This window comes from Micropterus salmoides, unplaced genomic scaffold, assembly GCF_014851395.1.
Source record: "Micropterus salmoides isolate LMB-PRFRI ecotype aquatic unplaced genomic scaffold, ASM1485139v1 Ms_hic_scaffold_1, whole genome shotgun sequence".
Taxonomy (NCBI): Eukaryota; Metazoa; Chordata; class Actinopteri; order Centrarchiformes; family Centrarchidae; genus Micropterus; species Micropterus salmoides.
Window position 1 is genome coordinate 35,486,903 of NW_024040040.1, and position 22,815 is coordinate 35,509,717.

A 22,815-nucleotide genomic window follows, 5' to 3' on the forward strand; every position below is an offset into this window, starting at 1 on the left:
AAAAATCCTCAGTGTTTTTTCAACACTTCGTAAACGACACCCTCAGTTTACCCTCCACCACTTCTCTTTTACACACTTTACAGCAGCACCTTGAGCTCGTCTTGAAGCCTAATATAAAGTGAGATTAGTTCTCCTTACTTGTCTATATGTTTCTTTCCAAACAAATGAGATGTCAGAATAGAAATTGGTACACATGTTAACATGAGCACAACATTCACAGACAGGACTGCATTGACACTCATCACCTTGATTTGAAAACAGAAATTACTTTTTAATGTTTTATTGAAATCATCTTTTAAACAAAACATTCATGTTCTTTTAAAGCAAACTCAAATTCAAACATTCAAACAGGAAGTAGCAACCAGATGTTACTGTGTGATTAATAATATCTGAGGTTCATTTCTGCTGAACTAATTCCAACAAATAAAATATATCCTGTCATTTTCAGTGAAGTTCATGAAAAGCAGTAAAATAAAGACATCAAACATAAAAGCAAAAACATTTTACCTTACCAAACGAGCCTGCAGCTGAAAGAGAAACAATTCGTTTTAAATTCAAGCAATTTATAAATTTCACAGTAACAGTAACCAACTTCCCTGCTGAGCCTTTGCAATATAAAGCAAAAGCAAACAGAGTTACTCTTTCAAGCTGAATACCACACGATTAAAATACTGCAAAGTCTTCACACTTCTTGGCCACACCCTGTCATTGAGGAAGTCAGATGCATCTTCAGCTCATCAGGGTGAAAATTACTGAATTATTTAGTTTGTATTATTTTCTAGTTTTGTTGTTATTTATTTTAGTTTACACATTCATTTAGTATAGTGTATTAATTGCAAGCCCATATTCCCTATTCTTTCTGTAGCTTATATGGAGTACAAACTGTTGTGGTGGCAGCCTGGCTGATGGTGAGTGTCCTGTTTATTTGTCTTTTTTTCTTTTCTTGTGATTCTGTTTTTCCCTTGTGTTTTGGCCTGCCTGTCTGTGTCTCCTCTGCTCCCCTTGCTTGTGTTCTCCCTCTCTCTCTGCTCCTGAGCCCAGCTGACGATCCACACCTGCACCTCGTCAGCCACCTCCTCTGCCTGCCACACCTGCCAGCAATCAACTCCATCCCTGCCAGTATTTCAGCCCCAGTTCTCCACACAATAGCTGTTTAATTGTTGTTGCTCCTGACCTGGTGTCACTACTTGACTCAGGCTTTTTATCTAGTCACTAACCCTGTCTGTCTGTCTCTCCCCAGGTTCACTCACCCTCCTCTCCCGTTGTGTCAACTGGGCTCGTCAACCTGCTCCCCCTCATGCCTCGGTCAGCCTGCCACCACACTCCTCCACCAACCCCCGGTCAGTTCTCCCGTGCCTCCCAGTTCCCTCGTCCCAGCTTCCTTGGTCCTGCCTGCTCCTCAGCCCCACCGTGTTCCCAATGGCCCAATCTGCCGTACTTGCTGCTCGGTCCCCCGTGCCCGTGTTCCCCCGGCATCCACCTCTCCCTCACCTCCCTTTTCCCCTCAATAAAACCTGTTTCCCCGGAGCGTTGCTTTTGGGTCCTCTCTGTCCAACACTCACACAACACATACGCTACCAGTCAAATGTTGGGACACAGCCATTTACTGTTTTTTCTATATTTTTATTTCACATTGTAGTTAATTAATATTGAAAACATAAAAACTATGAAGGAACTGTCACAATCTGACATACTGAAAGTATAACAGTCAGGGGCGGCCTGGGACAAAAAGTCGGCACTGTAGCCAAGCCAGCCCACCTTACCATGCATCCACATGAACACACATTGACTACTTAGGCTACATTTGTGTACAGATGGTGAAACAATATAAGCAGTAGGCCTACTGTATGGAACAGCAAGGCCATCACTTTGTGTTGAACAGAGGTGGAGACATAAGGTCTGAGAATAGGGGTGTGATGAAAGACTTTTGATCTTAAGCAGATATTTTAACACTATTTTGAAGAAATATTTGAAGATTTTGAGCATTAAACTCATTTTCTGCATTCTGGAGAGATTCTTTCCTCCATGTTGAAATTGCATTGCATGCTTTCTTATTGTTCAAATAACCCTTTCTCAAAGCATTTTCATTTGTAATTTAACATTTCTTGTTCCAAGCTATTTTTAAGAACATATGCTTACCAATAGTGATGAGCACATGTCCCCATAGACCCTAGTGTAAATGACACCAGTGGTAACAGGTTTGTAACATTTCATGTATGTGACTGGCACACAATGCTCAATAGTTTTTTTGGAGCACACGTTTATAACAAATTTACACATGCAGTCAATACAATGACTGTCCATCTGAGTCTGCTGTACAGCCTGTGTGCTCTCTGTCTATCTGCTGTTACTGTCTGTCTCTACTGCAGAGTTAAATACAACCTGAACATTTTGTGTGACTGTTTTCTTCCTACCTCTCCCACACTCCCAGTCTCTGCTAGGCCTACAGCAGCATCCTTGCTCCCTGCACTGGTACACAGTAACCTATAGAACATTGCAGAAAAATGTTTTTTCACACACTGCTCTCAACATTGGAACACACATGAATAAAAACATTACTCACTAGCCTACTTAATTTTTTTCTCCTTGCCTTCACAAACACAGCGGCTTGCCCTACCTCTTTCTTTCTCTTTCCCTGTGTTTGTCGGCCCTGTTGACTTTCTCCATCAGCAGTGGGCTGTTTTATAAAGTGGACGAAATGACACAGCACTCGCGATTTCCACCAGTGATACCGTTTTCACCCGTGTGTGCATGGAAGAGGCTTGTTAATGAGGAAGCCAATCGAAACTGACACCAACATTGTACCCAGTAGCAGCTGCACCAAAGTGTTCACTGCTGCATTACCTGGTCCGTGCTTATGAATTATCCACCATGTGAGTCTTATAACGTAGGCTACTGGATTTCATTTCTCTCAGTGTTTCTCTGCAAAATGCTTAAATGGGATATAGTTGGGTGGCAGTTAATGTACCTCAACGGCCGCCCAAGTAAAGCCAATGTGTGGGAAACACTGAAATATCAACCCGACAGGCCCACCCAGAAACAAATAGTCCGGCCCCTCTGGCATATGCCAGAATTGCCAGGTGGCCAATCCGCCCCTGCCATTAAGCACAAACCAGATGGGATGGCATGTCGCTGCAGAATGCTGTGGTAGCCATGCTGGTTAAGTTTTTCTGCCACCATCAGTGTCACCAGCAAAGCACCACCACACCTTCACCCCTCCTCCTCCATGCTTCATGGTGGAGGGCAGAGCCAAAAATTAAATATTTGGACATCAGACCAGTACAGATTCAAAGACAGGTTTCTTGGCCAACACAATTTTCTTCTTGTTGTTCTTCCTCAGTAGTGGCTTCTTTGCGGCAATTCGACCATGAGGACCTGATTCAGACAGTCTCCTCTGAGCAGCTGATGTTGAGATGTGTCTCCTACTTGAACACATGCATCTATTTTCTCAGATGCTCCTAAAAACACCTCAGTGTCCAACAGTCCATCAGGTTTGGTGTCAGCAGGTAGCTGGGTGAACCTGACCTGCTCCAGCAGAGCCAAGCCTCCCGTCAGCCGCTTCACCTGGTTCAAGAGCAGCAAAGATGGACCCATGACTGTATCTGAAGGAGAGATTTACAGCTTCAAGGTGATCAATGTCACTGATGGAGGAGTTTATTACTGTGTGGCCACAAATGATCTCGGTAATCAGACGTCATCAGAGATCCATCTGACTGTTGAAGGTAAACAAATGAACTGTAGAAAGTTGTGAAATAGGAGCAGGTATTGTTGGATAAAGTATTAATAGCACAAATATTCAGGTAATCAGACGTAATACTGTGCTGAATCTGCTCATTTTAATCTAATCTGCTCTCTTCTGTTTTGTTTTGTTCTGCTGTATTGCTTTGTTTTTTAAAGTATTCTGTAAAATAACTTTTATTTGTTTGTGTGAAATGTTGCCATTCAAATAATGTTAATAAACCTGTTTATACTTGAGGTTAACTGAAGGAATTAAAGTATATGAAATTTAAAGCCATAACATTTCCCATTAAGTTGAAGCTGTCTTGTTACAGATTATCCAAAGTTTGGGGTTGATGTCTACGTTACAGTGAAGATCCTGGGAATCGTAATGCTCTACAGTACAATCATCATCTTTGAGTGGTGAGACAAACTTTTCTATGATCTGATCATTTGCTGCTTAATACTTGTTGGTCTCAGAAATGTTTAAAGTTCATGTTGAAGTTTTATTAATGTTTATTCATTCCATCTCATTTTCTTTCAGGTGGTTTAGATCAAGATGCTGCAACAAACCAGTGAAGGTAAGCTGCCGGACGAGGACAGGTACATTATTCTTTCTACAAGAAACTGTCTCAGAAGATTAAAGGGAGAAAATATCCTGTTAAGAAAGAGCAAAGGTTTCTTTGTAGGTGTCTTTCAACAACCACACAGAAGAAACCATTTAGAGAGAATGATGTTTAGATATCTGAACACATGCATCTATGTGGGCTTTAATCTGAGGTGCTGTTAATTTGCGGTTTCTGAAGCTGGTAATTCTAATGAATTCATCCTCTGCAGCAGAGGTAACTCTTGGTCTTCCTTGTCTGGTGCGGCATGAGAGACAGTTTCATCATAGCGTTTGATGGTTTCCACAACTGCATTTGAAGATGCATTCAAGGTTTTTGAATTTTCTGGATTGACTGACCTTCATGTCTTAAATTAATGATGTACTGTTGTTTTTCTTCACTGAGGTGAGGGGTTCTTGCCATAATACAGGTGAAACTCGAAAGATTTGCATATCGTGCAAAAGTTCATTTATTTCAGTAATATATTATATAGACCCATTACATCAAATGTTGTATTCCTCTTGTCAAGCCGCTCCTGAACAACAATCAACGTCAGAAGCGTCTTACCTGGGCTAAAGGGGGGGGAAAAAAAGAACTGGTCTGTTTCTCAGTGGTCTGAAGTCCTCTTTTCTGATGAAAGCAAATTTTGCATCTCATTTAGAAACCAAGGTCCCAGAGTCTGGAGGAAGAATGGAGGCACACAATCCAAGTCCAGTGCTTGAAGTCCAGTGTGAAGTTTCCGCTTCTGTGTTGGTTTGGGGAGCCATGTCATCTGCTGGTGTTGGTCCACTGTGCTTTATTAAGTCCAGAGTAAGCGCAGCCATCTACCAGGACATTTTAGAACACTTTATTACGAGCTTTATGGAGATGCTGACTTCATTTTCCAGCAGGACTTGGCACCTGCCCACTCTGCCAAAAGTACCAAAACCTGGTTCAATGACCATGGGATTACTGTGCTTGATTGGCCAGCAAACTCGCCTGACCTGAACCCCATAGAGAATCTATGATATGCGAATGTTGTTCAATCTTGTCATTGAATCTCCTCTGGTCGCAAGGAAATGGCCAAAAAAAGTGTGTCGGAGTTTGGTCCCCTCGTTGCCCCCGGCCGTCGCTGACTTTGTGAAGAGAGCGGCGGATGAGTGTAAACCCATCGGTGTGCATGTGGTGACAGGGACGCCGGAGGAAACGGCCAACATTCTGGCAGGACTGGAGAAAGAAGGGATGGTCAAGAAGCTTCCCAAATATGAGAACTGGTAAGGACTTTAGATTTGTTTTACCTACATGCATAGATTCACTGGTGTAAGTGTAATTTGTAACACTTAGTTTTTCCCCACCGAATTAGCTCTGGTTCTTGATCCGGTTCTGTTCAGGATTCTTGGAACTGTCGTACAATCTAGTGAACCAGCCCATGTTTCCACCTGATTTGTTCTGCACTATTGTAATCAAGGATGCGTCATCCACAGAGGGTGTTGCTCAATGACCTGTAGAATATGAAATGTCCACTTCAGTTCGCAAGTTAAACCTTCTATTACTTGGTTCCAACTGGGAACCAACTTGGTCTAAATGCTCTTAAGGGTTCAAAATCAGCTGCACAAACCAGGACGGAGATGGTTCCATGTTGATGGAAAAGGCCTATCATTGCGTGTATGTAATTCTCTTCTAAAGTTCCTCACTTTATCTTCAGCATGCTCAGTTTGCTGCTTTGTGTTTTAGCTGGTTGGCTCGTACAGACCCAAAGGACGTGGCTCGAGTAGAAAGCAAGACTGTGATTGTGACCAAGAACCAGAGGGACACTGTGCCCATCCCCTCTGGAGGGGCGAAGAGCCAGCTGGGCAGCTGGATGAGTGAGTCTGACTGGCAGAAAGCCAGAGAAGCGCGTTTCCCCGGCTGCATGGCAGGTATGTTGCTGGATGGAAATGTCCCTTTTTGCCATGAGATGTGGGTTTTCAACTTCCCTTTTGAAACTTGGAAGATTTGAATGGTAGGATTTTAACCTGAACACCAAGCAACAATTAAAGTGTAAAATAAGTTGTTTTATCTTAAAACCTCAATCAGGCTGAAAAGCGGTAGTTGCTTCTCCGGTTGACAGTTTCAAGCCTGTTTCACCTTTGGCTACACCAGGTGTCTTTCATGGGGCGCTGTTTCACGTCACCCATGTCTTTGTGGGTGTTACAAACTAAATGGAAATCCACTTGACAGCAGCACTAAAAGAAGTCATGTTCAACATGTGTGAATATAAAAACAATGTTGTCTGTATTGGAAAAATAAACTGCATTAATGTGTTCTATATGCTTCTGTGTGTAGGTCGAACCATGTATGTGATTCCCTTCAGTATGGGTCCTGTAGGCTCGACTCTGAGTAAATATGGTGTCCAGGTACTGACTGTGATCCCCTCAACACTTTGTTTTATTGCTGTAATTTATTATAGTCATTCATCATACAGTTTATTCTAATAAATTGCTGCTTATGGTTATTGCGCAGTAAGCGTTTTAGGTTGTAAATCAGGGTAATAAACATTCTGTTTACCTTTTTTAAGGTGACAGACTCTCCATACGTTGTGGCCAGCATGGGGATCATGACACGCATGGGCACTCCTGTCCTGAAGAAACTGGCTGAAGGAGTGGACTTTGTCCGCTGTCAGCACTCTTTGGGCCGACCTTTACCACTCAAAGGTACCAATTCCAAGTGCCTAAAACAAGTTATTTTAGTGTTTCCTTTTACTTAAACCTGTCCTTACTGTTTATTATTCACACCTCTGCCCCACCCTCCCCTCTTTGCTCCATCCAACTCCCATCTTTCCCATCTCTGTTCTGTCTGATGTCTCTTTGTCTCCTCTCCAGCCCCTCTGGTCAACTCTCTCCTGGGGAAGAAGTGCTTTGCCCTCCGCATTGCCAAGGACGAAGGCTGGCTGAGTGTGAACACACCTGGAAGCAAGGTAAGATCAGAAAGTTTCCTGCTTGTAGTTCAGCAGTTCAGGAGAAAAGTATTTGTTTTTACCTCTTAGTTTCTAATGAATGTCCAGCAGTTTAACCACCAGTTCTGATTATTAATAGGGCCTAGACCAGAAAAACTCACTGCAGCATCATGCAGAGCATGCCTGGCTCATTAAACTTTAAGAATTTGTCAATGACACTCAATAGAGTCCATATTTATATATTTTATAATTATGGAAATGATTAGGACTTTCATTTATTGCATGAAAATATAATGTAAGCTCAAAGAACAGGTAATGGGGTGTTTTTTTTTGTTTTTTTTAATGGGACAGTTAGTAGAAAGTCCTCATAATTTCATGGTCAATATAATTTTGTTTATTTTTTTTATAAACGGTTCAAATAAAGCTTAAGCTACATTTAAGTCATGATTTAACATTGTCCTGTCAGTGGCACTAAGGCCACTGTAAAATAATACATCAGAGGTTTAAAGACAGGTAAGGTAACTGTGCATGGCTTGCCTCGCACAACACAGTGCTTGTGTCCTCATCTTCATCATGTTTGAGTCATTGCAGCTACGATTTCAACTAAGTTGAGCAACATGTGCAACAGACACGTAGCTGTGCATTAAACATGATAACATGTTGTTTTTAGGAGTCCCTCATGCTGATACACATGTCTGAAAAAAGACATAGCCTAACTGTTTCAGAGTTGATTGTCATCACTTGTAATACTTCAGGCATTACAGAGAAGTCCTGTTAAGGAGGTGTTTTTAAAATAATGTGGTGATAAGGAAGTTACTCTTAATATTATTAATGCCAATTCTTTACCACAATTACAAAGCCTTTAACCAAAGGAAGCTTAAAATCAAGCTCAACAGGACTTGGTTGAAGATGCTCAAAGATGTTTCGTCTCTCATCCAAGAGACTTCTTCAGTTCTGACTGACTGGTAATGAAACAGCTATTTAACCTCTATGGGGTGGTTTGTAAAAAATTTATACCGCTGGTTTGTTAGTACTCGTGGCTGTAACTGCAGTCGTTATGGCCACCCGAAGCAAAATATGAATGACTATCGTTGGCATTCTTACCTGAGGTCAAAAGGGGGGATAAGTGGCATCGCAGACCCACCCCCTCCAAACAATTGTTTCTCAACCCACGTGTAAATGGCTTTCTTTACCTCTTTCAAACCACCGCACTTTCTGTCTAGAATGTGTACTTGAGATGTGATCTTGGTAAACTGCTGAGTCTTGACCTGAGGTGTCGGCCCGTTTTTGTTGAGCCATGCATTTGTGTTGTGGTTTAGTTTCACCAATACACAAGTCTGCATTCCTCACTGCATTGGACAGTGTCCAATAGACAACGACCTCACAGAAGTTAAATAGATAAGTTTCCCTACCAGTAAGTCAGAACTGAAGAAGTCTCTCAGATGAGACTAAAGGTCTTCCGGTGTCTTCAACCAAGTCCAGTTGCCCTTGATTTTAACCTTCCTTGCATAATTATGACCTGGATGACTGAGAGCCTTCACAGACAAAGCTTTTAATGTTTTCCTTCAGGCAAGGTGATTATGCACGACCCCTTTGCCATGCGGCCCTTCTTTGGTTACAACTTCGGAGACTACCTCGCTCACTGGCTGAGCATGGAGAGCCGAAAGGCCCCAACTCATCTTCCCAAGATCTTCCACGTGAACTGGTTCAGAAAGGACTCCGCGACCGGCTCCTTCCTCTGGCCCGGCTTCGGCGAAAACGCCCGCGTACTGGAGTGGATCTTCAAGCGCTGCAGCAGGGAGAGGGAGGACAAGGCGGCCAAGAAGAGCATTATCGGCTGGCTGCCAGAAGATGGCGCCATCGACACTGAAGGTCTGGGCAGCAAGGTGGATATGGGCGCCCTGTTCGATGTGCCTGCTCCTTTCTGGCAGAAGGAGACGAAGGAGCTGAGAGCCTACTTCACTCAGCAGGTTGGAGCTGATCTGCCAGCTCAGGTGGAGGCTGAGCTGAAGGCACTGGAGGACAGAGTGCACAATTAAAACCCCACTGACAGGAAGTTCATCCAGAAACAGGGAGCTAGTCACTGAGACAGGATTCAGATCATTGGGGTGCAAGCAGAGTCACTGGCTGGGTTTACATACTCAGAGAATTTAGTTAGCTGAAAGCACAGTTTTTAGTTTTTATCCATGTAAACATAAAAACTGAGACTGGGTTGGTCGAGATGCCTGGCTGACAGCAACAATAGGATATGACTTAGTTTGAGATATTAATAGTACTTGCTGCTCAGTCAAAGGTGGTTTAAGGCAGCCACATTTTAACTCTCTTTAAGCCTCTTTGTTGTTAGACCATGTTATATGTTGAGAATTCAGCAACCTAAAGCCAGGCCAGTAGATTAACTTTTCTCTGAGCATGAAAACACAGTCAGCAACTCTTGGCTTTCTCTTTTTATGGACAGAAATCTGTCTGAAATTAAATTTCAGATACAGAATTGGGGGAGAAACTAATAATCTACAATGCAATACCAACCTATTGGACAGGACTTCACTCTTATGCTGCACCAGTGAGGGACTAATGCTGGGATGGATGTAGGAGGGAGGTTAGATTTCTGTGAAGTTGTCAAACTTGTCATGTAGGGAAGCTAATGTCACTACCTCCATTCACTCAAATAACCTGGCGTGGTACTAAATCTACATGGCCCTGTTGTGCCTTTGAGATAACAATACAGTGTGTAGGCTGCTAATGTTTACAAGCTAAAGCCCAAAGATCTGACGGTGATAAAGTTTCAACATTATTTAATAAAGCTTTTATGTGAATTTCAGCACCAGCTATTTTAATACACTATCGACAGTCTCATGAAATGACTTATTTTAAAGTAAGTTTGAAATAAAAAAATATTCATCAGAAGTCCATTATCTACACAAAATATCGTAGCATATTTCCAGTGGGGCTGAGGATTACTATGAATAATTCATCTAGCCTCTTTGTTAATGTTTGTAATTGAATTGTTTGATTTAATATGATGTTTACACACTATGTGAAATGTTGGACCAATAAATGCGACTGAGATTAAAAGGAATTTTAAGAAGATGTATGCCAAGGTATTTATTACAGAGCAATGAATAAATATCTTCAGATGCAGAGACGACGCCTCATTTATTTTTGAAGTGATTAAAATACAAAAAAAAAAACATGGGCTACAAAATGTGACAAATGATTAGATTTAAAATGCCTTGTTAAAAATTAATTGTAAAATATTGCAAAATGAACATTTCAAATATAATATTACAACACTAGTAATGTGCGTATAAAAAAGCTTTGGGTTCAAGTTCACAGTAATTTATTCTCATGTCATTTAGAATAGTTCCCTTTTTCACTTGCTCATTTCTGAAAAAGAGACGACTTATCACACAGCATCAACGTCCGTATGAGGTCAGCACATACATTTGACAACAACTTAATGTGATAACGTGTGAAAGATGAAACCAGCTGCAGGGTGTGGAGGTCTTGAAGATATTTTCCTGTCCAGTGTCTCTCTTTAAATTAACTGACAAAGTAAATAAAGAGTAAGAATGCAGTCCAAATGTGACCACAACACACTCATTTTTTCTTCACTTGAGCGTAGAGATCCTCTGGGCCGTCAGCAGTCTGTGTTAAGCTGTTTGCTGGCTGGGACACTTTGACCTGTGCATACAGAGTATCCTGCTGCTGTCCACTGTCCTGCACTGAGTCAGAGGACCAATCATGTTTCCCCTTGGAGAAGTCGATCTCTCCATAATGGATGGCTTCTGCTTTTTCTTCAGTTTTACTTGCTGGGTCTTGAAATGGCAGCTCTTCGTATGTTTGACTCTGTAAATGAATCAAACTGTTGTGAGGGGAACCTTCAGCTGGATCCTTCCCTAATAATTACTAATCCATCTCAAATCAATTGAATGGACTTTAGAAAAAAAAATCAGAACTACAAAGCAGCACAGAGGCGGCTCTGATTAAGGTTTTACAGTAAATCATCATCTGAACAGTGAGTCAGGTAGACTACACAGCCAAAATGAACAGATGTACATTCAGACACACAGTGCAGTACTGTACAGCTGAAGTACTGTAGTGTTTTCCCACCTGAGTCTGTTGTGTAGTTGGACGTGTTGACTTTAAACACCTGGAAGACATGAGAGGCTGTTATTTATACTGTGTTTTGGGTTAAATATACACTGCTCAAAAAAATGAAGGGAACACTAAAATAACACATCCTAGATCTGAATGAATGAAATAATCTCATTAAAATACTCCTTTCTTAAATAATTGAATGTGCTGACAACAAAATCACACAAATTATCAATGGAAATCAAATTTATCAACCCATGGAGGTCTGGATTTGGAGTCACTCAAAATCAAAGTGGAAAACCACACTACAGGCCGATCCAACTTTGATGTAATGTCCTTAAAAAACAAGTCAAAATGAGTAGTGTGTGCGTGTGGCCTCCACGTGCCTGCATGACCTCCCTACAATGCCTGGGCATGCTCCTGATGAGGTGGCAGATGGTCTCCTGAGGGATCTCCTCCCAGACCTGGACTAAAGCGTCAGTCAACTCCTGGACAGTCTGTGGTGCAACGTGGCGTTGGTGGATGGAGCGAGACATGATGTCCCAGATGTGCTCAATTGGATTCAGGTCTGGGGAACGGGCGGGCATCAGTCATAGCATCAATGCCTTCCTCTTGCAGGAACTGCTGACACACTCCAGCCACATGAGGTCTAGCATTGTCTTGCATTAGGAGGGACCCAGGGCCAACCGCACCCACATATGGTCTCACAAGGGGTCTGAGGATCTCATCTCGGTACCTAATGGCAGTCAGGCTACCTCTGGCGAGCACATGGATGGCTGTGCGGCCCCCCAAAGAAATGCCACCCCACACCATTACTGATCCACCGCCAAACCGGTCATGCTGGAGGATGTTGCAGGCAGCAGAACGTTCTCCACGGCGTCTCCAGACTCTGTCACGTCTGTCATGTGCTCAGTGTGAACCTGCTTTCATCTGTGAAGAGCACAGGGCGCCAGTGACGAATTTGCCAATCTTGGTGTTCTCTGGCAAATGCGAAACGTCCTGCACGGTGTTGGGCTGTAAGCACAACCCCCACCTGTGGATGTCGGGCCCTCATGGAGTCTGTTTCTGACCGTTTGAGCAGACACATGCACATTTGTGGCCCGCTGGAGGTCATTTTGCAGGGCTCTGGCAGTGCTCCTCCTGCTCCTCCTTGCACAAAGGCGGAGGTAGCGGTCCTGCTGCTGGGTTGTTGCCCTCCTACGGCCTCCTCCACGTCTCCTGATGTACTGACCTGTCTCCTGGTAGCGCCTCCATGCTCTGGACACTACGCTGACAGACACCGCAAACCTTCTTGCCACAGCTCGCATTGATGTGCCATCCTGGATGAGCTGCACTACTTGAGCCACTTGTGTGGGTTGTAGACTCCGTCTCATGTTACCACTAGAGTGAAAGCACCGCCAGCATTCAAAAGTGACCAAAACATCAGCCAGGAAGCAATGGAACTGAGAAGTGGTCTGTGGTCACCACCTGCAGAACCACTCCTTTATTGGGGGTGTCTTGCTAATTGCCTATAATTTCCACCTGTTGTCTATTTCATTTGCACAACAGCATGTGAAACTGATTGTCAATCAGTGTTGCTTCCTAAGTGGACAGTTTGATTTCACAGGAGTGTGACTGACTTGGAGACACATTGTGTTGTTTAAGTGTTCCCTTTATTTTTTTGAGCAGTGTACATTGTGCCAGTAACTGAGTCAAATTAGCTGCTTTGATTTGTGATACTTACCAAACACAGACAACCAGGCAGATGAGTGCAATGATCCCAACGATCCCTCCAAGAACTGCCTGCCATTGTACAGAGTGAACGTCTTCTTCTCGAAAAAACAAAACCAATATTAGTGACTACAAGAAGACAAGTGTTGTGCTGAAGTTCAGATTAAGATTATAGTTTGTATGGTATATACAATTTCATTGAAAGTACTTCACAGGGTACAACCAGGGCCGTAACCAGGGTTCATAAATTAGTGAGGTCCCGATTATTTTTTCATATGGTAATTTATACCTAAATTACGCCTAAACACAACCAAATGTATACACTACAGTCACACAATAATGATAAGAAAATACATACAAAGAGACAGACTGGCAAAAAAATACTTGTATTAAAGCTAAATTTTGCCCTTTGTGTGTGTCCATGCGCAGAGAAGGCTTAAGGGCGCAGTGGACACACTAACCACAGGCTGTTCATCATGGTCTTTCTCCTGACTACTTGGCTCACTAAAATTGCATAAAATAAGAGATACAGACACACAAGGTATGATCAGGAGATCTTTGTAAACTAATCTTCACAACATGCATTAGAAAAAATATATTGCCTTTCAGTAGGTTCTATGTCAAATGACCCAGGGACTCCAAACCAATGCCAAGTTGTAGTACTACACTAGGCAAATGAGACACACCTGTTTTCTATTTTCCCCAGTGTAGTACTACAATTCAGCATAAGTTTGGAGTCCCTAGGTCACATAACATGGAAGCTATTAAAAAATAAAGCAGTTTCTTCCACAAAATATTAATAGATATTAATAGAAAATAGAAAAAGTACTCAATTGTAGTATGAAGGGGTGTGTCTTATATGCCTAGTGTAGTACTAATATTTGGCATTGGTTTAGACTCCCTAGGTCACATGACAGACACTACTGGGAAAAAAGCATTTTATTAAAATTTATATAAAAATTAACTTTTTCATAACATTATTAATATAAAATATGCACTCAAATCTAATATGACGAGGTGTGTCTCCTTTGCCCAGGTTAGTAATACAATTAGGCATTGGTTTAGAGTCGCTGAATCACATGACAAGGAAGCTTTTTTTAAACAACATGTTAAATATATTAATACAACTCTGACTTTCTTACCAATTTATTTTAATTCCCTCACACTCATGCCATTGTTTCATACTCAACATTTTTCTACAAAGTAATCCGTTCACACAGAGACCATAGTCTTCTTTAACATTCACTAGGTTAATAACAGGAGTAGGCAACAGTAAAGGAAATTATGCCACAATGTGCATGTTTTCTATGCTGCTAGTATATATTTAGAAAAAATGAGGGAGAGGGACAAGTTTAACAAAAAAAATCAGTGTTTCTCATACGTTCATTTATTTGTTGCGGCCGCCACAATATCAAGGCTGAGCACCACATATTGATTTTTGATTTTTTTTACTAGGCCTATAAAAATGGATTGCAGAGCGCCTTTGTGCATTTGCGCAGCACATCCTCTGGCTCATCCCTCCCTCTCTGTCTCGCTCTCTCCCTCTCCCTCATGAACACAGCTGCACAAATCTGTCCAACACAACGCTGTCAATGTGGGAGACCCAGCTTAAAAAAAGTTATTAGCACACATTTAAGGAGGCTAGCTGGGTTTTTGAGACTGTATATAGCTGGCAGTCAATATCGACTGCACTTTTTTCATGTCAATTTTGAGATCTCACATGGAAAGAAAACTTCTAAAATACAGATTTAGTTTGCATCTATAGATTTCTTCTAAATTAACCAAAACAAGTTAATCTGAGGAAAAGACTCTTGATGTAGGACTAAGTCATTAACTGAGGAAGTTCTGTGGTGATATGCTTAAGTTATTTTGTTTATCCTTTTCACCTACATTGCCTTGGCATGTGTGCAAATTAGTGCATTTTAATTAGTTAACTCCTACTCTGCATATCAATGTGGGGATCATGATTACATTATTAGACACATATTTTACTGTGTTCACCTTTAGTTTCTCCATTGTAGCCTACATTAGACTGTATGGCAATGATATATTGCCTTAGCTAAACTTGAGCTTATTACAGTAGCTCAGCTCATGAGTTATGCAAGTTAGCAAGACACAAGTTAACTATCTTTGCCTTTTGTCTTTTGGCTAATTGGTGGTAAACTGGAGGCACTTGTAGCTTAGCCCCATACCCTATACCGTCACCTACACCGTAGCCTGACGTGCACCTCCTCAAAAATGTAACTACAGGTCAAGTTGACCGTAAGCTCTGTGATTGGTCGGCTGGGTAGCCTCCGAGCCGACAGGAAGTGCCCGTTCTTTGAAGTAACTTTTACTAGCGGCCAAAACGGCGGCTGTAACACAGCGGATTTATATATTTGACTGTCACAACCCGAGCGAAATGACTCGTTTCACTATCAGAATGAGATCCATTCTGTCGATAACATTTGAAAAGGCGACACCAGCCGCACGTTTACAAATTTACCCCCATTGATTGGAATTGACAAAGTCTGTACCTGATATTTAGATTTTTTATTCAATAAATATATTTGTTTGACAGGAAAGCTGTGTGTGTGCAAACAGGAATATGTATATATAAATTTATTTTTTAAAAAAGCACCCCAGAAAAATGTTTTTTTTATGTTCACGTGCCTGCTCGGAGGTATACTGCGAAAACTGGGTGAACCTGAGTAAGAAGATGCCAGTGGATCCTGAGTGAATGTCTGTCGAATATCCAACTTAAAACTAACTTCACCGCCGTAGTTATGCTTCTGTGCCTCGTGCGTAAATGCACACAGCGTGTCTCTTAATGGGGATACGCTATACCCTATTTCACCCACCCGGAAATGTACAAAATGTAACGCCCGAAACTCTGCCCACAACGAGTGGTGCTCTCAGTTACTGTACCACAACTTTTCATGTGCTTCACCAAGTCTGGACACTGATGGAGAAACAGTTTTTGGAGGAAGTTGAAAAGGGTTTTCCCAGTATAATCAGCTGCGCCCACATGCTCCGAAAGACTTCATTTAAGTTGACTGTGTTATCAATGGTTTTCATTTGAATTATTTTATTGATAGGCTATAGACTACATATAATTACGGACGTCAGGACCTCGCTGACCTCATTGCTGGTTACGGCTATGGAAAAACTTAAAAGTAAAGCACACATTAAGAGAAAAGTAGGAAAATATAGAAAAGCAGATTTATGTTAGTGGACCCAGTAAAGTAACTGTGCTGACTATCTTTACCTTCAACAGTCAGATGGATCTCTGATGATGTTTCATTACCGAGATCATTTGTGGCCACACAGTAATAAACTCCTCCATCAGTGACACTGGTCACCTTGAAGCTGTAAACCTCTCCTTCAGATACAGTCATGGGTCCATCTGTGCTGCTCTTGAACCAGGTGAAGCGGCTGACGGGAGGCTTGGCTCTGCTGGAGCAGGTCAGGGTCACCCAGCTACCTGCTGACACCAAACCTGATGGACTGATGGACACTGAGGTGTTTTTAGGAGCATCTGAGGAAAATGTGACATCCCATCAATCATCATGTGATGATACTGTCCTATAAGCAGTGATTAATAATATCTGAGGTTGATGTTTGCTGAACTATAACCCAGCAAATAAAATATATCATGTCTACTTCAGTGAAGTTCATGAAAAGCAGCAAAATAAAAAAAAGTTAGAAAGTTAAAACATAAAAAGCAGTAGAGTACATACACTACCAGTCAATATCATAAACTTTAATTCCTTCTATTAACTTCAAATGTAAACAGATTTATTCTTTTTAGTTATTTAGTATTGGATCATCTCACACAAATGCAAAAAGGTGCTTTACAATGTAATAAAACAAACAAACAAGCAATACAGAGGAGGAAAAGACAACAAAACAGAGAAGAGACGATCAGATTAAAGCAGATTCAGCACAGTTCTGTATTTACCTGCAGTCATCAAATTAATCTGTGATGACGTCTCATCACCGAGATCATTTATGGCCACACAGTAATAAACTCCTCCATCAGTGACATTGGTCACCTTGAAGCTGTAAACCTCTCCTTCAGATACAGTCATGGGTCCATCTGTGCTGTTCTTGAACCAGGTGAAGCGGCTGACGGGAGGCTTGGCTCTGCTGGAGCAGGTCAGGGTCACCCAGCTACCTGCTGACACCAAACCTGATGGACTGATGGACACTGAGGTGTTTTTAGGAGCATCTGAGGAAAATGTGAGATTCACTTTATTCAAATCAGCTGACATCCCATCAATCATCATGTGCTGACAGGATCCAATAACAAACTCTGCTTGTCTTACATGAAACACTGAGAGTCTTTCTCTCCTCTGCTGTCCTGACATCTTTTCCTTCATTCACAGGATATCTGGCAGAACAGGTGATGTTGTATCCATCATGTTGGTCTGACAGAGTGATGGTCTCCTGGATTTTAGTTGTAAAGGTTCGATCTGTGTTTTCCTCTGTGTTGCTGTGAGAGTCTTGTTGGAGGTTCCAGGTGAGTTTAGGAGGGGAGTGTGGACAGGGAGTGGAAGCTGAGCAGGTTATAGTGACAGACTGCTTCTCCTTCAGATCAGCTAGGATCTCAATTCTGGGGCTCGGAGGAGAATCTGTGGTTTCAGATCAAACACAGATTTTACACTGAAAGGGCAATGCTGACATTTAAGGATTTAAACTGCTTATGTTGATAATTTACAGATAAACTAGATTCATTTAAAATGTAGGGGAGACCAGGTATGGTTGTTCCACGTTTTGCTTCAGCAACTACAACTTGCTGAATTTTGCAGCTACAGTTCTCAAACTTTTATACAAAGTACCCACATTTGTTCACTACAAATGCCACCAATTCAGTCCTCTACAAGAATATAACAGACCTCGTGAGTTGATGTCAAATGCATTGCAAGAAGCAAAAATAGATGCCACACTATACGATATGCTTCAAAACAGGGAGTTCTATAAAAAATGTTTCTCTCTCACTGTAACAAAAAAGGTCTGATGACTCGCCCGAATGTCCAGTATGTACAGTATATGTAAATTTATCTACAGAATAAACTACTACTAAAATGTACTAAAAGAACATCTCTGTACATCCTCAGGTCTAACAAAAAAGAGGTATTTGTGTGTGGTGTCAATGTGTGTATATTCTTCATCAGAGTCAGTGTTTGAAGTGGGTCGGTACTCACTGCTACGCAGCACCAGCACTTCTATATTTTACTCTTTGGAGTAGTGGGACTTTTTCTTGCGCACTGGAATTTCTCACAAGCTGCATGTAGGCTTCTCTGCCCTCTCCACCGGCAGAGACGGAGTATGGAAAAGACCGAGTGCCGATATATACGTCAACATTTGAACAACATGTGAATGGGGAATACTGGTCACAGTGCTGACAAATGAATGGTGGTAACCATAGAGTGCAGGCTTGACGGGCCCAGACTGCAAAGGGCACTCTGTAAAATATTAACATAAAGAAAGCCCCTAGTTGTATGTGTAATGGATGGTTGTAACACTTTTTAAAGAAGTGTTACAACCCAACCCACCCCTGTCAGCCAATGTTTATCAAGCTGTATAAGCATAGTGGTTTGAAATTAGAAAGGAAAAAATGCATCATATGTTGCCTAAGAAACTATATTTCAATCTAATATAAATCAAAAAATTATATCTGCAATAATATAGATACTAAATAAAATATAGTCTTGGTCAAATAATTTACTTTCTTACCTCAAAATCTGTTTTGTCTCTATATACTGTGAATGTACCTGTTTCAACACATGATAACCACCATGCCTGATCGGGGAGGAAGTAGGTAAATACTGATATGATCACATAACTCCTATCTTATCTCTAATTGGTAGAGCTGGTGATGTTACAACTCTCCCCATGTTACAACCATACCCGGTCTCCCCTAATAAAGATTAAATAACAGTAAATGTCTGTATTTTGTCCCTTACTGATGATACATGTGAAGGAGTGAAAATAATTCAATACATGATTTTTCCCTTTTTCATGTTTCAAATAACAAATTCAGCAGACAGGTAGTGACATTTTGTCTGATATGACAGTTACAATAATGCAGACAACATAATAAAGAAGTGAAAGATATTTTCATATATAGGTGTCTAAGCAGTATTCAACTGTAGTAACTTGGAAAACGACCACTTTCTGTTCACTGGTTGGTTTCTTTAACGTTGGAGCTGCTGTTGATAATCCTACAGTAGATATTTCATTTCACAGTGAAGGTTAGAGTCATGGAGTTTGCTGTTTAAACCAAAAATGAAACTGATTACATGTTTTATTCTAAATAATCCCATTATAGATGTTGATAGATATATACTGAAAAACTAAACTCTCTCACCTTTAACTGTTATTTGAAGAGGATCACAAGATGCTGTTGACATGAATGGTTTGTTCTCAATTCTGAAGAAGTATGTGTTTGTATAACTTGTGAGTAAACTTGAAAACATAGTGGTGCAGTTTTTCTGACTCAGGTTTCCAGTAATCCTCATTGGATAGATGTTAACTGTCCTGCTACTGTTGAAAATCACATTGTCTGGATTGATGCCAAACCTGGAGTCACTTTTAATCCACACTCCGAAGGTTTCTCTGCTGCTGTCAAACTCTTGTTCTGCTTTAGCACTAAAGTTACATGGGATTTGCAAACAAGAGCCATTCAGTGCTTCCATCTTCTGTGGTGCAGTGATGAAGAGGCCTGCTGGCTGTTGAGGACAATCAGCCCAAACACCTGTAAAACCAGATGATTACTGTAACAAGAAGTGGAGCAAAATCTGCATGAAGAGAAAGTTCACGATACACAAACTACAATTCAGCAGCAGCATGTTCGCTCCTATTTCCTTTTAACAATGTCAGTATAAAACATTTGACTGCGCTGGTCTTTTTGCTTTGTTTCTAAATGAAGTCCAAACTGTAAATGATGAACGTCTCCAAATAAAAGCGACTGAACAAACAGCTCACCTGAAAGAAAGAAGACACTCAGTAACATGTTGGCTGTCACAATATTCACAGACAGGACTGCAATGACACTCATCACCTGGATTTGAAAACAAAAGTTACCTTTCAATATTTTAATCAAAGCATCTTTTAAACAAAGTATTCATGTTCTTTTAAAGCAAACTCAAATTCACACATTTCCAACTTGCCATGGACAACCAGATGTTACTGTGTTATAAGCAGTGATTAATAATATCTGCAGAGCTGCACTGACAACACTTTCAATATAAACTCAAAATGATCCAGCGTGAGTTTATGATATTATAGTTAAAATAAAATGTTGCTGAAGCAACTTCTCATTTCTTTGAGGCTCATTTATGCTGAACCAAAACTAGATTAGAAAGCACAAACATCAAAAGCAGAAACATTTTACCTTACCAAACGAGCCTGCAGCTGAAACAGAGAAATAATTTGTTTTAAAATCAGGGAATTTGTGAATTTCAGCAGAACTGCAACAGACACAGTAACTGACTCCCCTGCTAAGCCGTTGTAATATAAAAACAAGTCGAGTTGTTGTTTTAAACTAGATATCACACAACTAAAATAGTGAAGAAACACAAGAAGTCTTCACACTTCCTGCTCTCACCGTCAGTGAGGAAGTCAGTTTGGGACAATTCGAGCTCATTTGAATGCAAATGATGTCAGATGTTGTTGCATCTTAAACTCATCAGGGTGCAAATGGTTTATTTAGATTAATTATTTTCTACTTTTATTATTATTTTAGTTTACACACTAATGTAGTATTGTACTGAGTGCAGGCTTATATTCCCTGTTTTCTGTAGCTTCTGTTACATATACAGTACAGACAATAAAAAACAAAGTTCCAGGGGACTCTCATGACCTGGATTTGAAAACAGAAGTTACATTTTAATGTTTTAATCAAATCATCTCTTAAACAAAGTCTTCATGTTCTTTTAAAGCAACATTAAATACACATATTCAAACAGGAAGTAGCCGTGTACAACCAGATGTTATTGTGTGATTAATAATATCTGAGGTTCATTTCTGCTGAACTAAAACCCAAAAAATAAAATATATCCTGTCATTTTCAGTGAAGTTCATGAAAAGCAGTAAAATAAAGACTGGGTTAGGAAGTTCACACATAAAAGCAAAAACATTTTACCTTACCAAACGAGCCTGCAGCTGAAAGAGATTTGTTTTAAAATCATCGGATTTATAAATTTCAGCAGAACTGCAACAGTAACTGACTTCCCTGCTGAGCCTTTGCAATATAAAAGCAAACAGAGTTACTCTTTCAAGCTGAATACCACATGATTAAAATACTGCAAAGTCTTCACACTTCTTGGCCACACCCTGTCAGTGAGGAAGTCAAATGCATCGCCAGCTCATCAGTGTGAAAATTACTGAATTATTTAGTTTAATTATTTTCTAGTTTTATTGTTATTTATTTTAGTTTACACATTCATTTAGTATTGTTAAGATGAATGTCAAATATTAAATTGGTTTTAATTAATTAATTAAATTGATTTAGGTTTAAAATTTTCGTAGCTAAATTAATACATTATTTTCTCGAATACCAATAGCGGCACTGATTGATTGGGAGATCACCTGGAGGGGCAGTCCTGAGCTGAGAAGTTCGCCTGAGGTGAAGGTTCACGGAGGTGTTTCCGATGTAGCCAGGTGGGAAAAGACGCCACATTAATGTGAATTAGGGCCACACTTAATATTATTAAGTGTATTTGGACTCCGGTATTTTTGAATGATTTGCATGCGGCAAAATATAATGACTTTTTTTTAAAAAGACCAGCGTGGCGCTTTTGAGATGCTGCTGTGCGCTTGTTTATTTTGCCTGCTTTAATTTAATTTATCAACATGGTGATTAGTTTAAGGGATTGTTTAATGGGCTTATTAGTCGTGAGTCATGATAGCAGAGGATATTGGTGCTTTACATTATTACGTCATTCAGGGGTGGAAATGTGAACATGATTCGTTTCGATTTCGTCAGTAGTCGATATAATGGTTATACTTAAACGCATGATTAACTTGTTTATTTAAGAGCTGTGTTTAAAGGTGAATTATTATTATTTAGATTAATCTTTATTCTTAGATGAACTGCTCTAGGTAGTATTTGAATGTGATTTAATAACTTTGATCATGTGTTTAGTGTGAGGCAAAAATGCTGACGTTGTACATTTGGAATATTATTCAAGTAAGGGGCTTGGATAGTAAATCACTGCATAGAAATTAATATTGAGCTGATGTGGTTTGTTTTTTTTCTTCTGGTTGCATTTAAAGGTTATCAACCTATCAAACTCCACTGATGTATGAATTACAACTGATGATTGTGGAAAACTAAATAAATTCAAAGGAAGAAGATTTTAAGGAGCGAGTTGTCCCAAGTGTCCTCTCTCATCTCCTAAGCCTTTTTTGAGTTTAAGGCAGTCACTGAAGCCACACCCCAGATAACTCAACAAGTATAATGTATTAATTGCAAGCCCATATACCCTATTCTTTCTGTAGCTTAAACAGAACATACACTACCAGTCAAATGTTGGGACACACCCATTTACTGTTTTTTCTATATTGTTTTTATTTCACATTGTAGATTAATATTGAAGACATCAAAACTATGAAGGAACTGTCACGATCTGGCTCTGGGAGAGTGACAAATATGGAGACACCATATTGAAAGTATAACACATTAATTAAGGATGAGCAATAAATGTAAACAGAACATAAAACAAAGCATGTCGAGTTAAAATCAGTAAAGTCAGTAGTGATGGGTGTGAGTGAGTGAAAATATGGTGT

At 40.5% G+C, this 22,815-nt stretch overlaps 2 protein-coding genes and 1 long non-coding RNA gene across 3 annotated transcripts; 2 read left to right on the plus strand and 1 right to left on the minus strand.

Moving 5' to 3' along the window:
* Positions 1-106: 106 nt before the first annotated feature.
* Positions 107-1,527, plus strand: LOC119907732. Its single transcript, XR_005445129.1, has 2 exons — positions 107-908; positions 1,241-1,527. It is a non-coding gene; the product is annotated as an uncharacterized LOC119907732 (long non-coding RNA).
* Positions 1,528-5,321: 3,794 nt separating this feature from the next.
* Positions 5,322-9,396, plus strand: LOC119882713 (phosphoenolpyruvate carboxykinase [GTP], mitochondrial-like). Its single transcript, XM_038692953.1, has 6 exons — positions 5,322-5,575; positions 6,036-6,220; positions 6,627-6,697; positions 6,859-6,994; positions 7,163-7,257; positions 8,802-9,396. Exons 1-6 carry the CDS (start codon positions 5,331-5,333, stop codon positions 9,273-9,275), a joined length of 1,206 nt encoding a protein of 401 aa, XP_038548881.1. The 5' UTR covers positions 5,322-5,330; the 3' UTR covers positions 9,276-9,396.
* An 830-nt stretch (positions 9,397-10,226) lies between these two features.
* LOC119882781 (sialoadhesin-like) lies at positions 10,227-21,969 on the minus strand. Its single transcript, XM_038693070.1, has 10 exons — positions 21,965-21,969; positions 20,425-20,611; positions 20,011-20,086; positions 19,394-19,780; positions 17,349-17,654; positions 16,982-17,251; positions 16,289-16,558; positions 13,055-13,139; positions 11,347-11,386; positions 10,227-11,082 (listed from the first exon to the last, which is right to left on the minus strand). The coding sequence occupies exons 1-10, from the start codon at positions 21,967-21,969 to the stop codon at positions 10,834-10,836; spliced, it is 1,875 nt and encodes a 624-aa protein (XP_038548998.1). The 3' UTR covers positions 10,227-10,833.
* Between the last annotated feature and the right edge of the window lie 846 nt (positions 21,970-22,815).